This window comes from Cyphellophora attinorum (assembly GCF_001299255.1).
Source record: "Cyphellophora attinorum strain CBS 131958 chromosome Unknown Contig40, whole genome shotgun sequence".
NCBI lineage: Eukaryota > Fungi > Ascomycota > Eurotiomycetes > Chaetothyriales > Cyphellophoraceae > Cyphellophora > Cyphellophora attinorum.
The window spans coordinates 61858-80767 of record NW_017253268.1 but is presented as its reverse complement, the minus strand read 5'-3'; the positions used below and the strand labels follow the sequence as shown (position 1 = coordinate 80767).

Genomic DNA, 18910 nt, shown 5'->3' with positions numbered 1-18910 from the left:
GAAGTCGCCCTCGACCACGTGAAGCGCTTTGGACTTCAACCTACGAGCCGATGACCGATCGGACACCCCTGCTCTCTGCATTCTTAGCCGGTTGCTGTTTGGTCGTGCTTCGACGTGCTTGAGCAGTGATGGTGCCTTTGACAACGCTATTGCTTCGACAACGATGGCGATGACGAACTTGGAGACAAAGTCATAGACCACTCTACTCCTCGTCCTCACCGCCCTCCTCATCATCCCCACCATCACCCTTACTCTCCGCCGCCTTCGCCTTCTTCCTCCTAACACGTCCCGGCCGACCACCACCAAACGGACTCGTCAGCGCGAAATCGATGTGCTTCTGACTATCCAACCGAACGATGAAACTCGGCACATTGACAATCTGCTTGCCAACACGGATGTGACGCTGCTTGATGAGGACACGAGCGTGGTGGATCGACTTGGCCAAGCCCAACTTGTAGACACAGGTCTGCAGACGACGCTCCAAGAAGTCTTCGATCTTGAGGGCGAGCACGTAATCGAGCTTCATGCGGGACTCGTCGAGGACACCGACACGGACGAGACGGCGGATGAGGGCGTTGCCTTCGAAGAGACGTTTGGGGTCTTTTTCGTCGAGGGTAAGAAGTTGACTGGCGCTCTTTGTTAGTATGACTTTTGACCTTTTACTGGCTGTTTGGGGTGTCGCATACCGAGCAGCACGACGGATCTTGGAGAGGGTCAACTGGACACGCCAGACCTCACGCTTGTTGCGCAGACCATATTCGCCGACGAGCTTGAGTTCGGAGTCGCTGCGAAGGATGTTAGATGATAACTCTGGACATGAGGCAGAGACAAGCTGCTGCTCAGTGGCCTCAGGTTTGTACGTACAGACGAGCCGACTCGAATGCTATGATGTTGTTAGCGCTTCATCGCTGCAGATATGCGATCGCATGTCACTTACGTCGACGAGGGACCTTGTAGGTCTTTGAGTACGAGCGAGGGGCCATGATTGCTGAACTTCAAGCGCAATCAAGGGTGTCGCAGGTTGTCGATGAGCAGTGCAGAGATGGCACGAGGTTGATTCTTGGTGTGGAAGAAATCAAAATCTTGGCGAAAGATCTCCACTACGGTTGACCGTAGAAGCCCTCAGGGCCGCCAAGATTCACCGCACGGAATTCGACTGCGGCCATTTGAATTCAACGCCAACGACACTTCTTGCTCGACACCGACAAATACCACTCCTCCTATTCCCATCCGGTATCAGTCAACCACACAACCGGCAAGATGGGTCACGCCGCCGGTCTCCGCGCGGGCACGCGCTATGCGTACGTTCACACAACGCTCACCTCGAGCCGGATCAAAGAAAAGAGGCTAACAGCGACAACAGGTTCTCTCGCGACTTCCGAAAGAAGGGTATGATCAAGCTCAGCACGTTCATGTAAGCAGCAGACCAACGTAACACTAAGTACACCGGCGTTCTGACTATAATCGTGCAGGAAGACCTACAAAGTCGGGGACATAGTCGACATTAAGAACAACGGCGCGCAGCAAAAAGGCATGGCCCACAAGGTCTACCACGGCAAAACCGGCGTCGTCTACAATGTCACCAAGTCCGCGGTCGGCGTTATCGTCTACAAGAAGGTCGGCAACCGCTATCTCGAGAAGCGCATCAACGTTCGCCTCGAACATATCAACCACTCTCGCTCGCGCGAGGAGTTCATCTCACGAGTCAAGAACAACGCGAAGCGGAGAAAGGAGGCCAAGGCGGCGGGAGAGACAGTGCAGTTGAAGAGATTGCCGGTTATGCCGAGGGAGGCGAGGACGGTTGAGATTAAGGATGTCGAGAGTTTGGCGCCGCAGGCTTATGATACGCATATCTAGATGAGGCGTGGAAAGAGTCATGGGGCAGTTATGGTGAAGTGCGAGGATCGCTGGTTTGAGCAAGCATGGTATGCATCATCGCATGTCTATCGAATCCCATGGGACTTAGGCATGTTTACCTAGCTATGGCATGCCTGAGAGACACTGCACGAGCACGGCACGAGGTCGACTTCCAAGCGGAGACAAGTGCAAATACCAAAAAGCTTACAAAGACAGCAAATTGATTTCAGCAGAACGAGAGACATTCACAACAATCTATGAAATTGCTTGTGACTATGACGAGATCAAAGTCATTTTCTGATATCAATGTTCAATCGTGCTAGATAATGCTGTTATGAAGAGGCCCATACGGCCACAGGAAGCCCGAACTTCTGGAACCGCTAGCGAAAGATGCGACTCTCCGTGCACTTCCGCTTGCCCTTCACGCCTTGTCTCGCTCTCGCCTCGTCGACGCGCACAACCATCCCTTCATCAGTCAAAGTCCTCCGCGAGAATGGCAGCCTTTTCCTCGTCAGTCATATTAGCCGGATCGCCCATCAACCGAGCTGGACGTGATGCGACAGATGGCCTCTTAGTCGACGAAGCAGCAACAGTCTCGAATGCCGCCGCGAGAGAAAAGCCTCCGTCCACAGGACTGACTCCAGACGATTCGTCATGCTGAGAATTCTGCCCAGAAGAGTAGGCTTCGGACCCACTTGAGCTCGGTCGATCGCGAGCCACGTCCTTCCGCCCGTAGTCCTGTGTGTTGTAGATGTTACCGCTGGTTGGTTTGAGGCCATCAGTCTTCAAGGGCCGAGGCGTCGAGTATGGGTCATCGGCACTGAGGCTGGACTCTTTAGTGACCTTACCATATGGAGTTGATGACCCATTGCGCGCATACTCTTTCCAATCGGCTGGCGATGACGGAGTCTTGATGGCCCTCAGAGGGGACTTGAAGATATCGCTCTTGAACACGGGTCTCTTCTCTGCTGAGGACGGACTTCCCAGCAGATCAATGACGCCAGCTGTCCCACTAGCACGTCTCTTAGGCGTATGAATAGCTTTTGGTGTACCCTTTTCAACATCGAAGGCTTCCTGATCCGTCCCAGGCACCATTTTTGACAACTTCGCAACTCCATTTTCGCCTTTGATGCTGGTCCCCTTTTTCACTCGATCAGAGGAGGAAGTGCTACCCGTGCGATGGCTGTTCCTGCGGCTCAGAGGGTCCAACTTGGCGAATGGATCTGGGTCTGAAGACGAATGGTTGGATCTGTCGGAGGGTCTTCTGAGTTCAGCATTGTGCGCATGGGACATGGAATCGCGCCTGGGAGCCGGTTGCATGCGCGAGTTGGTTGCCTCATTGGAATCGTCTCCGGTAGCAGGCTTCTGGCCCTCCTTTCTGGCGCTCACAGCAGAAGGCTGAGCTTCCTCGAACGGTGTAGACGAGGCGATCTTGCACAGAACGTCCTGAAGCAGCCAAGGGAAGCTGCAAAATGGCACCTTTGGCAACTCTGGCTCTTGCTCCTCATCGTCACGACCTGCTTTGCCCACCTCAGAACCATTCAGGCTTTCGCCTTGTTGTAATGCGGTGGTGACCTGCTCGGCAGTGAATTGGTATGCAGCAATGGCAAATGGCATGAGAGTGCTGAAACTATCACCACCTGCTGCATCCACGAGCTCCTTGCGGAATTCCTCCTTCAAGGACTTGGAGATCTGGCCAATTTCTTCGTGGAACTTGTAGTCTGTGGACTTCTTGCTGTGCGACATGACGAAAGTACTCCAGATTTCGAACTCAGTCTTGATCTTGTGCTGAGCCATGATTCTTCGCATTGCCATGTCGTATTCGTGTTTGATTGCTTGTACTTGATTGAAAACATCCCGGTCGGGCCGATCGAGGTTAAGCACTCGGGCATCGAACTTGGGCACACCACGAGCTCGGAGGTCGAAGCCAGCCACAAGCTTTTCCACAGCGTCGTATAACTGACCCAAAATCTTCCTCGAATACTGCCATCTGCCTCTCTTCTCCATGAAATGTGGCCAAGCGGTCGGCTCAAGCTGAAGCGGGAGCTTTGCTGGTACTCCAGTCTTGGGATAGTCGACAGAAACTGAATGAAGTTGCACCAGCTGCTGACACTGGTCGCTGAAGATTCCATCGTCGAAGTAGTCAGCATTGCCAAGATGAGCGTGTGCAATTCGACCTAGACTGTCGTTCTGGATGTAGTCAACGTAGAAGTCGATGATATCCCTCGTGGTAATCTCGCCCTGGGCCATTTTCGGAGCAGGAGGTTCGTAATGATGTGGCGTCACGTTCCAGACCTCTGGAATTAAGGCGGAATCCCATGTGACCAGGTAATCGTCACCATCCAGATCACCACCGGAACACATGCTGGGCAGATCGCGGTCCCCATTCTGTGGCATCACAACGACATCGACCAGGTGGTGAAGTGCCTTGACATCGACTGCTTGAACGACTCTGATGTCGCCTTGATGCAGGGAAGGATTTCGGGCAAGAATACAGATGCCTTCCACGACCTTTTTGACCCTGGTAATTGGATCCTTGATCTGAAGAAAGATCTGAGGAAGCTGTCGAATTTCCTGCTCCCTGTCCACAATCAACGGTCCCTGTCCGGCATGCTTCCGATCGTAGTGACCACGCAGAGTGTTCGTTTCATCTACAACACCCAAGATGAATGCGCCATCCTTGACAGGAATTCTTGCTCTTTCTTTCAGACCGAGTAACGTCCATGCACGCCAGAGTCCCATTAAACTCATGACGAAAGGTTCTTGGGCCCGACGGAAGCCGCTCGAGACTAGTTCATACATACTCAGCGTCGCTCCGTTGGGGTCGACGTTTGTTCTGAGAGCTTGCAATGCAGCCTCATCATCTTTCATAGCGTTGTTGAGAGAGTCGATGGTTGCCTGCTGCATGAGCTGAAATACTTGATCTTTCACGCCCAAGTTGCTCAGTACTATGATGATCTGTCGGTTGAGGAATGGCTGCCAGAATTGTGAGCATCGAATGATCTCGAGCTCCTTCGAGTTGCTCTGGAACTTGAATTGACTGCGTCGCAACCTGACCTCCCCGCGCTGAAGCGATGGATCGATTGCGAGCACACCTTTGCAGCCGCCTAGACGGAATTGGAAGCACGAGGGCGGATCCTCTCCAGGCGGGAGATCCATATTGTCTGCTACAAGAGTCGCCGCCAGCTTCGAAATCTTGCCTACTCCATCTGTGAAGTTGTGGCCATTGATTTCTATATCTGGGGTCAGGTCGTTCTCGGTGATGAGCGGGATGCTGCAGCGTATTGGGCGCGTGGTAGAAAAGCACTGACCCATTCGTGCGGCTCTTTTTGCAACAATTCTCTCGTTGTCAAAGACGCCCATCTCAGCTCGAATCATGTCAGCAGTCAACTCAGGAGTGCTTGCGAAAAAGTAAGCTCCGCGGTCACGTAGCTGGGAGTTCCCGTATGCAAGAAATTCATAGTGGCGACCGGCTATGCTGATACCGTTTGTGAGTGCTCGTCGCACACGATCGATGACGAGATTCATCTTAGCATTGCTGCCAGCGTAGATCTTGGACTGGCCGCGGTACTCATCGTCTTCGATTGAGACGCGCAAGAAGCGATCGGCACAACTCATGTACTTCCTGACAACGCGATTCGACACATCAACGGTCGGAGTGTTGATTTTGATAGCTGTGGCCGTAATAGTTGCATTGTAACTCATGTAGCAGTGTCCTGGCAGTCGCCGATTGCGGACTGGCCTCTGAAAACGGATGTCATCGAAGATCGACATAGGATCCTGAATTTCCTCGCCAATGCTGTCGACGTGAATCAGCATCTGCTGGGCTCTCGTGGTGTTGAGGGACTTGAGTTTCCGAAGGAAGGCTTTGTCGATGGCGTATTCGCTCAGGCGGCCGTTTGCCAGACATACTTCAAGCTGATAGCGGAGCTCAAATGGCAGTGTGCAACCATCGTCAAGCGGATCAAGCCCGTCTCCATCGAACTCGATGTCTTCCCAGTAAGCTGCGGTACCACCACTCAATTCTTCGCGGATGTTGTAGTCAGATGTCACGGTGCCAACTCGAATGTTGTGGTCCTTCAGCGCTTCGTCAAAGAGTTTGGCACGGACGCCGTCGACCTCAGATTCATCGATGTCAAACTTGAAAGTCCTCCAGCGGGCTACGTCGATCCGATTCAGGTCCTTCTTCAGAGAGATGGATGTTTGGTTGATATCGGTGAAATGGTTTTTGTGCCGCACGATGTCAGTCTGTCGCGTCCAGAGATCATCCTCGTTCCATTTCTTCGCATCCGGCACATGGCTCGATCCCACGGCAGTATCGAGTCGTCGAGAAAACCACGGGGGGTTTCGCAAATGGATGAGGTACGACTGAACATTATTGTTCTTGTCGTGAAGCCTCCAGATCTTGAACTTGTCATCGAAGGCGACAGGGAAGCGGTAGAGTCGAGTCCTGGCACCGTTGGTCGAATCCAAACGAATAGGAAAGTTGACGAAGATCTCCCGACGCCTCAGGTTGAGCGTCAAATGCACACTACCTGGTGGAGATCCTGGTACAGATTCTGAGTTCATTGATACGACTTGCTTGACCAACACCTCATTGCTTTTGCCCAGAACACCAAAGCCTAACGCTGATCCCTGCAGGAGGATTTCCTCAGGATACTCTATGCCGCGATCGTTGGCGGGCATTGTGTACTTTCTGCGCTGGCTGTCAGCCAACGTGATCCTGACTTGATGCGTATCATTATTGCTGGTGCGGATGTCCAGGGGTTTGACCCAGAGCGGAGTATGAGGAGGTGGCTTGAAGAAGACCTCAGCCGTGGTCGGGTGACCTCCATGGCGATCTTCCAAGATCAAGATCCTCGAGACGTTGCCGTACTGCTTGAGCAGGCGGTGGACAAGTACAGTTGTGGTATTGTTTGGCAGATCGTGGACGATGACTTTGAGGGCATCCCAGCTTCGCCAGTCATCATTCTGTCGACCAGATGCATGTTGTCCTCGAGACCAAGGAGGAGGCGTTCGTCGAGAGGACCGAGGGTACGACATCATCGTGGAATGCTCTGGTCAATCGCTCTGGAGGTACTCTGTCGTCTTACTTAGGAGTGATAATGGCGATGCATTCAACCGCCGGTCTGTTTGAATCTGCGAGCAGCTCTTCGTTCCGTGGCCAGAGCAGGTCCGAAAACGACCCCAGGCCCGCAGCGTCCTCCCCAGCCAGAAGATTCAGGACGAGTCTCTCGTACTCAATGACGCTCAAGTGAGGCTCATCTCAAACCCACCGATTCGAGTAGAGAAAAATTGTCGGATTCTTCAGCGCCCTCCCTGGCCAACTTTTTCAGACAAGGTGATGTACTCGCTGGCTCTGTCCTTATGCGAGTATCTGGAAGGAGCTATGTCAGATGTTGGGAGCGAGCGTCGCGAAATCTGGAAGGAAGCTTTATAGCAGGAGCTGTCTTGGCACTAAGCTGTCTTCACTACTGGCAGGAGCCGATCTAGGAAGTCACGCTCGAGTAAAACAGAGTGAAGGGAGATTTCAACAGTACCTCTATCGCATATTTGTGACTTTTCCATGAGAGCTGTCATCAGATAAGCCTGGTTTGTCAAGCTCATGAGGTAGCAAACTTGATAGCTCTCAGTGGGAGCCAACCCCTGCCCTTCTACGAGGCTAGGTGCTATTACAGTCATCGCGAGGGAGCATCACGCGCCAGACTGCTTACTCGCAGTGCTGGCATGATCTCCGGTAACCCAGAGCAACTTGACATGGTTGAAGCGTACCTTGCCTGTGTGGGAGAAGTTCCAAATTGCCAAGCCCTTCCAGATCAGGTTAGATGAATCACGTCGCGTACGCGAAGTGGGGAAGGCGCGACTTTGGAAATTCCGTCATCATCTCGGGTGACCATGGGTGCAGTGATTGAAGTTCCTGCTTGAATCATCATGAAGGCTTCCAATGATAGAAAGCAGTGAGGTGAGATGCTATCGTGACATGCTCTGTCGAGCACTTGAAATGGTAGTCCCCACGACTTGGGACACTTGGGAAGGAGTGGGTGACGGAAATACCGCTCGCCGCTACAGCAGCTGGAGACTCGATGGCACATAGATGTTGCTGCAGTAACGATTTGCGAACACAGAACACTCCAACTCCGCTGCAGGCCCTTTCCCAATATTCCTGACTTCCACCAAGGCCATCATTGCTCTCTAACATATCTACTGAAAATTCCCAGGATGAACGAGCAACTCTTTACATCGGAAGTCGAAGCACTTCTCGCGCGCCATTTCCAGCATCGTTTGTGGTCTGTGAATAGCATTCCTGGATGCGAGTAACTGTGTTAACGGCCGACAGAAGCTGCACAGAATACTTGACCACTGCGAACCGACTATTGTGAAAACATGGGCTGACTCAAAGCCATGCCAGGTCAAGCCTTTACTGAAGACCATCGTTTCTCGCATAGCGACGGATCCTCTGGCTATCTATGTACTTCTACAGTTGTCCGCAAACAAGGCACTTTTCGACATCGTGGCTCGCGAGGATTCTGCCATCCTCGAGACGCTGTGCATCAAACAGCTGGAGCATATTTCGACGATACCCGCAGCGTCTAACGCGACCGCCGAAGCTGGGTCACACCTGGGACCATTCGCACCATGGAAGCAGTCTCGCCTGCTACACGTACTTCCCTCGGGCGTGGCCCCACCGACTTCGTACTATGCCATGCTGGAAGCCCTCCTCATAGGAGATGAGTCTGAGCCAATAACTTCATGGCGCCAAAGAGTGTATACCTTCCTCTCCGAAGCGTCCCTGGAGACTCTTTCGAACTTAAGCGACAAGACGATAGTCACTTGTGTGCATCGATGGTCCGACTTAGGTCGCTCGAAAGACCAGCTCGAAGGCATCTACGCTGCCTACATAGCGAGTCGTCTACAACGCCACCAGCAGAGCATCTGGCAAGACGCAAGTTCCGCTGGATCGTGCCTAGCTATAAACCCGAGCTTACGTGCATGGATCGAGAAATGCGCGCACCTGTTTCGAGCTGACAACGCCATGGTCACCGTCTCCCAAGCCATGGCTCGAGTGCTCAATGCTATCCGCGATGAGCGCTATTGGGAGGCTGAGGGCATCAGCACAGCTATCATGCTTGCCAAGTCCGTGCTCACCGTCGCTATGGTTTCGCCAGACTTTCGCTGGAACACCACGGCAAGCAGCGTGATGTGTAAATTGGCGCAGAAGTTAGCAACAGTGGGGCCCAGGCTGCAACTGGCGTGTCTTTCTGTCCTCGGACTGTCGGACGTCAAGAGCTTGCTTCCAGAGCTGGCGCAAGCCATTCGCATCGTCATCCGTGCGGTCACAGAGGGCCATATCGAGGACAACGGTGGACCTGGGGTCATACTGCAGGTCATCGATAGATACATCGAACCTCTGCAAATGATGCAGCCTCACATCTCGATTGAGTCGTTTCTCAAAGAACTTGTTCAGTTCATCATTCAGCAATGCCGGCCCCACCGACCGACGACGAACAACAAAATCAAAATGATAAAGCAAGCGTCTGCCTTTGTGGACACATTGCGAGAGAACGAATATGCGCCACAGCTCACGACTGCCTTCCTGCAGATCGTTCAGGCGATTCATGGCCTCCCGGAGTGGTGGGCTTTGGACTGGTCAACGCCAGGTTCGCCAGAGAATTGCTGCGGACTTGTCGCTTGCGTTCACTATGAGGAAATGCTCAGGCAGAAGCTGCGAAACGATTTCTCTGCACTAGTCCTCACCAAGGCATCCGCCAACGAGATCCAACTACCTGCACAAATGGTTGAAGTTCTGGTCCAACAATGCTCTCAAGTAGCACGCCCTGACTCCGACATGTTTTGTGCGTACCAGCCATTTATTGCTCAGCAGCACATTCCTCATTCGCCCCTCGACGATCCGGTAACGGCCAACAACTGGCGCGACTGTTTAGAGACTTCGCTGGGTCGCTCCAATGCCAGTATCAGCAGCCTCCTGGAGGACATCGTCAACCAGGTAACGAGAGATCTGCAAACCCGTTGCGATGACGTTGAAAGACCTCTCCGAGCCGCCCAAGCAGAAATCGCCGCTTTGCAGGAGCACGACATTAGCTCGAGCAGAACCTGTCAGACGCCACAACGGAAAACCGTAGATTGAACGATGCACTCCAGACCGAGCAACAGCACCGAGCCGGAAGCGATGCAGACTTGGAAACACTAAGGTCGTCAAATTTGGCCCTTGAACAACAGCTGGCGGAAGCAGTCGAGCAAGCGAAAGAAGCGCAGGTCAGCCTAGAAACAGCGAAATTAGAACGTCAGCAGCTGATGGAAGAAAACGAGCGCAATGCTGCTGCAGATCTCGAACACGTTGAGCGAAAGCATGCAAATGAGCAGCTGAGACTGGAATCGCTCCTTCAGTCGCAGACTCAGGCTAACACGGCTCTAGAGGCTCAGACGACCTGGCTCAGAGAGCAGATGGAAGAAGCCAAAGCAGACTTGGAAACAGAACACGACCGCAAAGTCCAGGGCTTGCAACGCGATTTCGATACTAAGAGGTCAGAGCTCGAGGAGCAGACCAAGACACTTCGATCTGAGCTCTCCTCGCGCAGTGCTGATATCGACAAACTGAACGAGAGCCTCGCCACCAAGGACCAGGCGATGGCTTCTCTTCAGCAGCAATACAAAGAGACCGCGAATAACGTATCAAGCCTCGAGTCCGAATTGTCTGAGGAGAAGGAGAAGTCCGGCGATTTGAACGAGAAACTCACAGAGGCCACCACTGCCAATGAGCAGCTCGCCAGCGAACTAGGCGATCGCGAAGCTGAGCTCGAAGAACAGACTCAGCGTGCAGCAGAGCTGGAGGCATCAGCCTCGCATTGGCGGCAACGATGCGCTGCGGCGGAGAAGTCGCTGACTGAGGCGAGGCAGCGTGAGGAAGGCATCCAGGCGCTGCTTCGTGGCGCGGGCGGTGGTATGCTTGGGATGAGTAAGACTCCCTTAAGCAAGCCTGCTCTGAGCAATCGACGGCACACTTCGGCTGTGCTGGTAAGACGTTCTATGCAGCATGCTGCAGCACCAACCTTCAACCGACGCAGCTGAGCGGGATCGTCAATTCTGAGGATGACACAGACTATTTCCAGGACGAGATCGTTGAGTTGGGTCAGTAATACCTGGTCGGATGCCTGGCTGATGGGTTTTGCCGGACACGACGTGGGCGAATGACTTGTGCTGCGCACCGTTCAGTGGCCTTGGTGAGGAAAATAGAGACTGACCTCGTGCCACCTGCGGATGAGTAATAAATGATGATCATCGATCTATCGCCTCTTAGCAGAGCCGCCATCTATTAATGATGCCAATGCAAACCTTCAACCCTTCCACTCAATCCCACTCCGAGTCTCCTGTACCAGTAGTATCAACCTTCGTACTCCCCTTCAGGTTCTCTTCTTGCCCAGCCTTCCGCCTCCTACCCTCCTCCCAGCTTGCCACCAGCGACCTGATCGCCGCCTCGGCAACTCTCGCCCCTCGCTCTATAGCCTCCTCGTCATACGGCCCAGGCACATGCAGGAATGCAACCTTGCCCAGCCGCTCTCTCGACAGTGCCCTACTATCTTTGTCCGCCTTTTGGAGTTCTGCCCACCGCTGCACCAAACTCTCAAACAGCGTAAACTCACACAAGAACCTCCCCGCGTCCACACTTAACTGACACCGACTAAAAGCCCGCTTCTTCTCCGTCCTCTCCACATTCTTGAACCAATCCCCGAACCTCTCCACCGTCAACCCATTACTCTCCTCCTTTGGGACATCGTCAAACCCCAACTCCTCTTCTCTACTTCTCACCTCACTTGCCCAACGTTCCACTACGTCCTCCTCGTCCCAGCCCACGTGTAGTTTTTCGGGGACACCCTCCTTCTTCCACGCGTGTTCGCCCGCCTTCCATCCATCCCGCTCATCCACGTCCCGGATCTTGTAGCTGTCGCGATGGCCCACGGTTTCGAGGGTGTAGTTTGTGCGGCCGCCGGCGACGCCGATGTGGAAGATGTAGTCTGGGTTGTGTTGTTGGAGGAGGGTGGGGATTAGGGAGGAGACGGTGGTGTAGGAGACGCGGATTGGTGAGGGGTGCAGGAGGAGGTGGATTGTGTATGGTTCTGGTTGGTTTGGTGACGAGGTGGAGGGTTGTTGGGGAGGGAGTTTGTGCGGGAGGGCGGAGGCGATGAGGAAGGAGGGGTTTGTAGTGAAGGACTTGAACGGCTGTGGGAGGGAGCGTCAGTGGTGGCGCTTGGGGTGGAAGGGGTTGTTGGGGAGGGGAAGAGGTGGTGGTCTCGTGACTGATCTGGACTCTGATCAGGACACGTAGACAGGGCGGTACGTACGCCAAAGCCCGTGACGAGCACCGTCACCTCTCTTTCTTGTGTAGCAGATCCGTTCCGATCAAGCCGATCATCTAGCGGTGCAGTCGAGACCAGTGACGGCTCTAGTGGTCCGGCGTCGCCCATTTGGCCTCAACCCAGTGAATGTTGCTCGTATGAGGAAAAGGTAGGCCGTGGTCAGCAAGTCATACAGTAGAACTAAGTGTTTGCCACTATACCATGCGCGACGCCAGCGTGCGAGGTATATGAGTCTGCGCTCCTATACAATGAGCCTGAAAGATATGTGTAGTCAAAGAAAGTTGATCCGATGATTTGATCCGATGAATTCGAATTCGAGAAATCGACTCGGGGATCCATGACATCCCCCCACTCTGTCATCATTTGGGTGGGGAGTGACGATCGCTCGGATCTGCTCCAGGCTTCCCGCTGCCGATCGTCGCGATGCGCTTGGGACCGGAGCTTCAGGCTCCAGATCTCGAAACCTCGAATCGATATCATACCAACGACATCGATGTCCGTTACCAACAACTTCTGTTGATACAGCTATTGGACGACGGCTGGTTCTTGGAAGTTCGAGCGTCTCATCATGGCTTCCTTCCTGAGGGAGGCCAGGTAGCTCGTCTGCGAAGAAATCGAGATCAAACAGCTCGGCCTAGACGAGGCAATCCTTGAGGCTTCTCGCAACGCCCGTCTATCTCATCACATACAGGCAAACAGTAAACTGGTTCGGAAGCACGACGCGCCAGCTCACGCTTCTCACACGGAGCTCGCGGCTCTGGCTAGGACTTCTGTATGTCTCGAGTGCGCTTTACTGATGAGCCGGTGTCGCACCTGCCGCACCAATGTTATTACTCACTGACAGTCTAGCCATGCGACACTATTGCCTTGCGAGGTAAGCACTGCTTGGTAGTTTTGACACCTGATGAGACACAACAAAGCACCTTCCAAAGCCCGACGCCTTGAAGATGCAGTCACGAACTATACACGATCCTCAGATCTTCGAATCTCATTACAACTTTGCATTCTCACCTGCACCTCTGGTCTACATACTTACGTGGAGGCATTGTCGTCGCGAGGCCACCCAAACATCAGAGTGCTCTGCTCACGGTCCGCCTTCCCGGTAGGTTCCCTTTTTCCGCAGCTCTGGCTTCTGTACAGCTGTGCCGTTCCTTAAGCTCTGCCCTCCCTTCAATTCGGTGTGCCCCCGATTCAGCTCTCACTTCGACCTTGCTCTCCAGCGTTACGGCGTGTTGGAGTCGCGTTGTCCTACGCCAACTACCAGACAAGGCCCTCGACAAAGATGCCGTTCTTCGAGTCAATGGCATGCTTCGAGAACAAAGCCCATGTCCAATGTCTTTCATGCCAACCATCCTTTGTCCACAAAGCACCAACACAACAAAGCCCATCAATCCCATTGTCCACCGCCTCTCCTCCCGCCACCCGACAAGCATTAAAACATGCCACCCCAACCAGACCCACCTCAGTACCCCTTCAACCCCATAACCCAACATGCCAGCACACACAGGACACCGAAGCGGCGGCGGCCGCCAGCCTAACCGCGGGCAGAACACTCAAAAGGGCGGCCGCAATCGCGCCTCCAAAGCCGAAGCTTCCACTATATCCAACCAAGCCACCAAAGTCGCCGCACATAAAGCCAAGGAGGTAGCTTCCCGACACGCTCGCCCTGTTGAGACTGACCTGATTATCGACCCGACCATTGCCCATCTACAGTTTAGCTGTGTTGGCAAGGATCCCAAATCCATGGCTACGACGTTTCCTAACCTCGACGCCGTCGCCGAAGCACTCAATCGGGAGCCTGAGGCTATCGTTGAGTTCTTCGCTGAAGCGCTCGGTACAAACCACTATATCAAGTACGCCAACGTGACCGAGGAGGTCAAGGGTGGGAAGGTCGGGGAGAAGTGTCGGAAGGCCATGCCGAAGTATTTCCTTGGAGGTGAATTCGAGCGGGCCACACTGCAGTTTGCTCTCGACCAGTACGTTGTGAGAATTCAGTGCCCGATTTGTTTCGGGTTTGAGACTCAATTCGATGAGGAGTGCGAGGAGGTTGTTTGTGAGGACTGTGATGCACCACTGACAACAGCCACTACACAGAAGCCAGCGGCCAAGTCAATCGTCACCATGGACGTCAAACCCTGGGACAACGAGACCGACGTAGACGAGCTCGTCACCAATGTCAGGGCTATCGAGATGGACGGTCTCGTCTGGGGTGGTCACAAGCTTGTTGCGGTCGGCTATGGCATCGAGAAGCTGCAGATTAATCTTGTCGTCGAGGACGATAAGGTCTCCGTTGATGATCTGCAGGCCAAAATCGAGGAGGATGAGGATCACGTGCAGTCCACCGACGTCGTAGCCATGCAGAAGCACTAAACGCAGCACAGCATAGAGGCCGTCCTGGCGGTCAAACCGCATCAAAGCATAAGGGAACAGGTAGGCGTACGGCCGTCTTGGACGTGGCATACATCTCTAACCTGATAATAACATCAATTCAAGTCTTTGAAAACATACTTCTGTTCTTCGTGTACTGACTTCGTGCGTCGTGCCTCGCCCCTAAAACTTCGACACTCGGCAATTTCAGTTCGCTGCATCTAGACATCGCTGCAAATGACAGTGGACTATAGTGGACTTCGAGTGGCCGGCAGTCTCGGGTCGGTCGATAGAATAGAGCTCTGGCACGGCGAGGATTTCCGCAAGCATTGGATCGACGACTTCCTTGACACGCTTAGAGACGAGTCTCAGGTCTGGAATCCATGGAGGGTCCCAAATGATCCGGATCTTATTAGAGCCCCAGCCGAGCAACACAGCCCAGTTCCTCAGCACCCCGACCGTGTACTCAAGTTGTAACGTATGCAGTTCTGCGATGACAACACGGAAGATCAGGTCAAGGATTTCCGTTGGCATTGTGGTGAGCGTTGGTGCCGGGTTGTCCCTGTGACCTTATTAGCACTTCATATCACAACGGTGGCTTCGTCGAGGACGACTTACCCGCTGCGGCGTTGAGACCAGAGACATCATCTTGAGCTTCGATTGTCTGTCAGTGAAGACGAATGGTTGTATGAGCAACTCAAGAGGGTGTTCAGGTCGAACAGAACGCAAGGCTGAGTATTTCTGGTCTTTCAAGAGACCGGATGACTCACCTTCCCCTGAACAGTTCAAGCCTGATGCTGTAGTGCAGAATGGTCAAATATATTTGCAAGGCCGATTGCTCTGTCGCTTCGGCTGTTGTCACCTCGTCCGATTCACGTAGACATGTACATACTTGGGCTGGAAGAAAAGAACACATATGTTGCACGACAAATCAATAACACGGTAGTCAGTACATGTATACACTCCTGTAAGGCCTATACAGCGCCTGGAATCCCATACTCCCGTGACGCATCCCTCGTCGCACATCATCAAAGACATCCCCGACTACTATCGTCTAAAGCAAGTAAACATCCCCACTGCCCTCCTCAAACATCAACTCGTCCCGCTCCCCCATCTCCCTCAACAGCCACACCACCTCCTCCCTCCCAAACTCCTCTTCGTCCCCGTCGCCTTCCTCGTCCAACACCTCGTTCACTTTCCTTCTGATAGCCTCCGCCGTGGCCTTCTGATCGCCATCAAACAGTGCTGTCCGCTGTAGGGGACCGAGGATTTGCTTAAATTGGTTGAGGCGCTCGCGGGTTGATTTTGGCTGGGTCTGGAATTGGGTGGCTGCAGCGCTGCTGCTTTGCTGGGTAGATGGGAGTTGGGACGCGGGCATGGAGGAGGCGAGGGAGAGGTTGGAGAGTTGTGACTCGGCTCCGTTGGTGGTACGGGTGCGGCGGGAGGGTTGTGTGTCTTCCTCCTCGTCGGCGTCATCGTCGTTCTCATCTTCGTCATCCTGTTCATCATCGTCCTCGTCGTCGTCCGCAACGACACGTCGAGATGCAGTCCCATTCGTGCCGTTCGTGCGGCCCGAGCGCTGACTTCTGGTGGTGGGCTTCGCACCATTAGGTCCGGGACCCGTGCCACGGTACGTACCTCCATCGTCCTCATCATCATCGTTGTCATCGTCGTCCTCCTCATCGCTGCTCTCAGCATCACTATCCATCTCCGCGTCACCATTCGCGTCCGTCGGCCGCGTCTTCCTGCGCTTGCGGCGGTCTTCCTTGACAGCCACCTCCCGGAAGAGGGCGAATCGCAACACTTCCTCTGCGACCACCGCATCACTTTCCTCAACCCTAGCACTCAGCCTGCTCTTGGCGTGGGCGGTCGAGAGACGGATCAACGTCTCCAGCGTACGTGCCGTCAGAGGGCTGGTCCGCCGCTTATTGGCATCGATATCCTCATTCCGCAAATTGCTGTACGCATTGACAATATAGTCGCTCGCCTCCTTCGTCAAGATCGGCTTGCATCGACTCTTCGCATACTGGATGTACTTCTTGATAAACGCCATAGCGATCGGGCTGACTTCTTCCGCTTGTGTGCGGCGACCGCGGCCCCGACCACCTCCGCGGCGTTGTTGCTGTTGCGCTTGCTGAGCGGGCTTGAAGCCGGCGTGGAGGACAGCATTGTACTTCTCGTAGACTTCTGTGCTCTTTGAACCCTGGCTGTCCGCGTCCTCGACCCCGATACCGAGTGTCTGCCCGCCCGTCTCACGAATAGGCGCGCCTTCTTCGAGTCCAGGCGGGCGGTACGAGTGCATGCGGAGGACATGTTCGCTGATATCGCGATCGCGCTTGTCGTCGATATCGTCCGTGACTACGAAGAGCAGATCGAAACGCGAAAGGAGGGAATCTGGCAACGCGATGTTCTTGTGTGGGTCCTTGTTGCTGTCGTACTGTCCGAAGATTGGGTTGGCGGCGGCTACAACACTGCAGCGAGCATTCAGTGAGGTGTGGATTCCGGCTTTGGCGATAGTGACGGTCTGCTGCTCCATGACTTCATGGATGGCGACACGGTCAATGTCGCTCATCTTGTCGAATTCGTCGATGCAGACGACTCCGCGATCACCCAAGACCATGGCACCGGCCTCGAGGCGGCGTTCGCCAGTCTCTTTGTCGGTGGTGACGGCTGCTGTTAAACCGACGCCGCTGGAGCCTCGACCGGTTGTGGCGATGGCGAGGGGTGCAGTGTTGAGCACGAAGCGAAGGAGTTGTGATTTGGCTGTTGAGGGGTCGCCGACCATGAGAATGTTGATATCTCCTCGCAAGTGCGTGCCATTGGGCAGATTCTTCTCCATGCCGCCGAGAAGCATGAGCAGGACGGCTTTCTTGATGTAGTCGTGGCCGAAGATGCTGGGAGCTAGACTTTGAGAGAGGAGGTCGAAGACATTCTTCTCTTTGCTCATTTTGTTGATGTTGCGAACATCGAGATCTGTGATGGCCGCTTGAGCAATGCCGCCGCCTGACTTCGAAGATAGTAGGACCACGTTGTTGGCCAGAATTAAGGTGCGGAAGATTGAGGAGCCTCCACCAGTGTTTCGGTTACCCAGCGAGCGGAACGTGCCAACAAGCTGTATCCGATCACCAGGCTTGACTCTGTCTACCATGTCGTCGTCCATGATCACGTCGACGCCACGAGGGAGCTGTCCAGCAGGTGCCCTTTCTGGCATTTCTTGTATAGAGATAGTTTGATGGTCCCGATACGTGCAGTAGCCGTACTCTGTGATAAGCTGTACACTTTTAGCCACGGAACAGCTATACTGAGGGTCTTTGACTCACCGGATTATCCTGATCGTCCTTCTGAGGATACACACTCAAACTCCCAGGCTTGCCCACACTCATAGTTTGATCCCTGTACTCCCTGAAATGGAACATACTCTTATTCTCATTCCAATGCACGCTCTTCACAACCTTCGGCCTAACCAGACTACACCGCGTAACAATCCCCTCAAGACACACCATACGATTCAACAACCCACTGTTCAGCGTCCTCGGATTGCATGAGTTCTCGCCGAAGCTCCCGCTATACGCGACATAGTACATCGTCTCCTCATCCGTTTCGAACGCCGCTCGATTAGGCAGAGTATCGATAACATTCTTCAACGCCTGGTCGAAGCAGAGACTGTAGTCGAAAGGATGAAACAGAATGCCATCAGCAAGCTCACGATTGTGAGCGCGGATGTCGTCGAGTGAGACTGTCAGCCGCCGCTGGCTGCGATTCAGCATCGTGACGATGTCGCCGCGGTAGGAGCGTGCTTGGGGGTCGGTGGGATCAAGGAATTCTGTCGCCAGACGAATGCGGTCTTTGACCGCTTCATCGCGGAGTTGGTTCGAGTCGAGCGCCATGCTGAAGAGTGATATTGCAGAGGCTGGCTCAGACGGAGGTTGTTGTTCAAATAGGAGGATCTTGTGAGGAGAGTCGTATGAATCTTGACCCCTCGCCAAAACGCGGTGAGACGCGTCCGGACGCGCCAAGACTCTTCTGTGGAGCTATGCTAAAGTGGTTGCATTAGCGCAATCTCAACGTCAATGCTTCGGATACTAAGTATGTACTGTGGTATGTGCGAGTCATACAAGTCGCTGGGGGATGTACAAAATGACCGTATGCTGAGCCACTCTGACGACGCAGTGCCGTCGCGATATTGTTACGTCTATTGATAGACTAAACGGGTTCCGCTACACTACAACTAATCAGCACAATCACAGCCGAACATTCTTGCATGTCAAGGCTGTGTTCAGGAGGTGAGTATATTGCTACGCGAATTAGTAGAT

The 18910-nt window shown here is 53.8% G+C and overlaps 8 protein-coding genes across 8 annotated transcripts; 3 read left to right on the top strand and 5 right to left on the bottom strand.

Annotated features, from left to right (window-relative positions):
- Nucleotides 1–202: 202 nt before the first annotated feature.
- On the bottom strand, nt 203–983 carry AB675_11682 (40S ribosomal protein S9; the record flags this gene model as incomplete). Its single annotated transcript, XM_018140550.1, has 4 exons — nt 203–626; nt 687–785; nt 865–883; nt 938–983. The coding sequence occupies 4 exons, from the start codon at nt 981–983 to the stop codon at nt 203–205; spliced, it is 588 nt and encodes a 195-aa protein (XP_017995381.1).
- A 277-nt stretch (nt 984–1260) lies between these two features.
- On the top strand, nt 1261–1857 carry AB675_11681 (60S ribosomal protein L21-A; the record flags this gene model as incomplete). The annotated part of the gene is made up of 3 exons (XM_018140549.1): nt 1261–1301; nt 1364–1414; nt 1473–1857. 3 exons carry the CDS (start codon nt 1261–1263, stop codon nt 1855–1857), a joined length of 477 nt encoding a protein of 158 aa, XP_017995393.1.
- Nucleotides 1858–2328: 471 nt separating this feature from the next.
- Nucleotides 2329–6900, bottom strand: AB675_11680 (RNA-dependent RNA polymerase 1; the record flags this gene model as incomplete). The annotated part of the gene is made up of 1 exon (XM_018140548.1): nt 2329–6900. The coding sequence occupies one exon, from the start codon at nt 6898–6900 to the stop codon at nt 2329–2331; it is 4572 nt and encodes a 1523-aa protein (XP_017995358.1).
- A 1176-nt stretch (nt 6901–8076) lies between these two features.
- On the top strand, nt 8077–11012 carry AB675_11679 (uncharacterized protein; the record flags this gene model as incomplete). The annotated part of the gene is made up of 4 exons (XM_018140546.1): nt 8077–8148; nt 8195–9862; nt 9958–10890; nt 10941–11012. 4 exons carry the CDS (start codon nt 8077–8079, stop codon nt 11010–11012), a joined length of 2745 nt encoding a protein of 914 aa, XP_017995378.1.
- Nucleotides 11013–11223: 211 nt separating this feature from the next.
- Nucleotides 11224–12338, bottom strand: AB675_11678 (uncharacterized protein; the record flags this gene model as incomplete). Its single annotated transcript, XM_018140545.1, has 2 exons — nt 11224–12093; nt 12216–12338. 2 exons carry the CDS (start codon nt 12336–12338, stop codon nt 11224–11226), a joined length of 993 nt encoding a protein of 330 aa, XP_017995408.1.
- Nucleotides 12339–13721: 1383 nt separating this feature from the next.
- On the top strand, nt 13722–14600 carry AB675_11677 (Elongation factor 1-beta; the record flags this gene model as incomplete). The annotated part of the gene is made up of 1 exon (XM_018140544.1): nt 13722–14600. The coding sequence occupies one exon, from the start codon at nt 13722–13724 to the stop codon at nt 14598–14600; it is 879 nt and encodes a 292-aa protein (XP_017995367.1).
- Nucleotides 14601–14804: 204 nt separating this feature from the next.
- Nucleotides 14805–15131, bottom strand: AB675_11676 (uncharacterized protein; the record flags this gene model as incomplete). The annotated part of the gene is made up of 1 exon (XM_018140543.1): nt 14805–15131. One exon carries the CDS (start codon nt 15129–15131, stop codon nt 14805–14807), a length of 327 nt encoding a protein of 108 aa, XP_017995417.1.
- A 520-nt stretch (nt 15132–15651) lies between these two features.
- Nucleotides 15652–18484, bottom strand: AB675_11675 (DNA replication licensing factor mcm3; the record flags this gene model as incomplete). The annotated part of the gene is made up of 3 exons (XM_018140542.1): nt 15652–16008; nt 16375–17868; nt 17918–18484. 3 exons carry the CDS (start codon nt 18482–18484, stop codon nt 15652–15654), a joined length of 2418 nt encoding a protein of 805 aa, XP_017995346.1.
- Nucleotides 18485–18910: the final 426 nt, after the last annotated feature.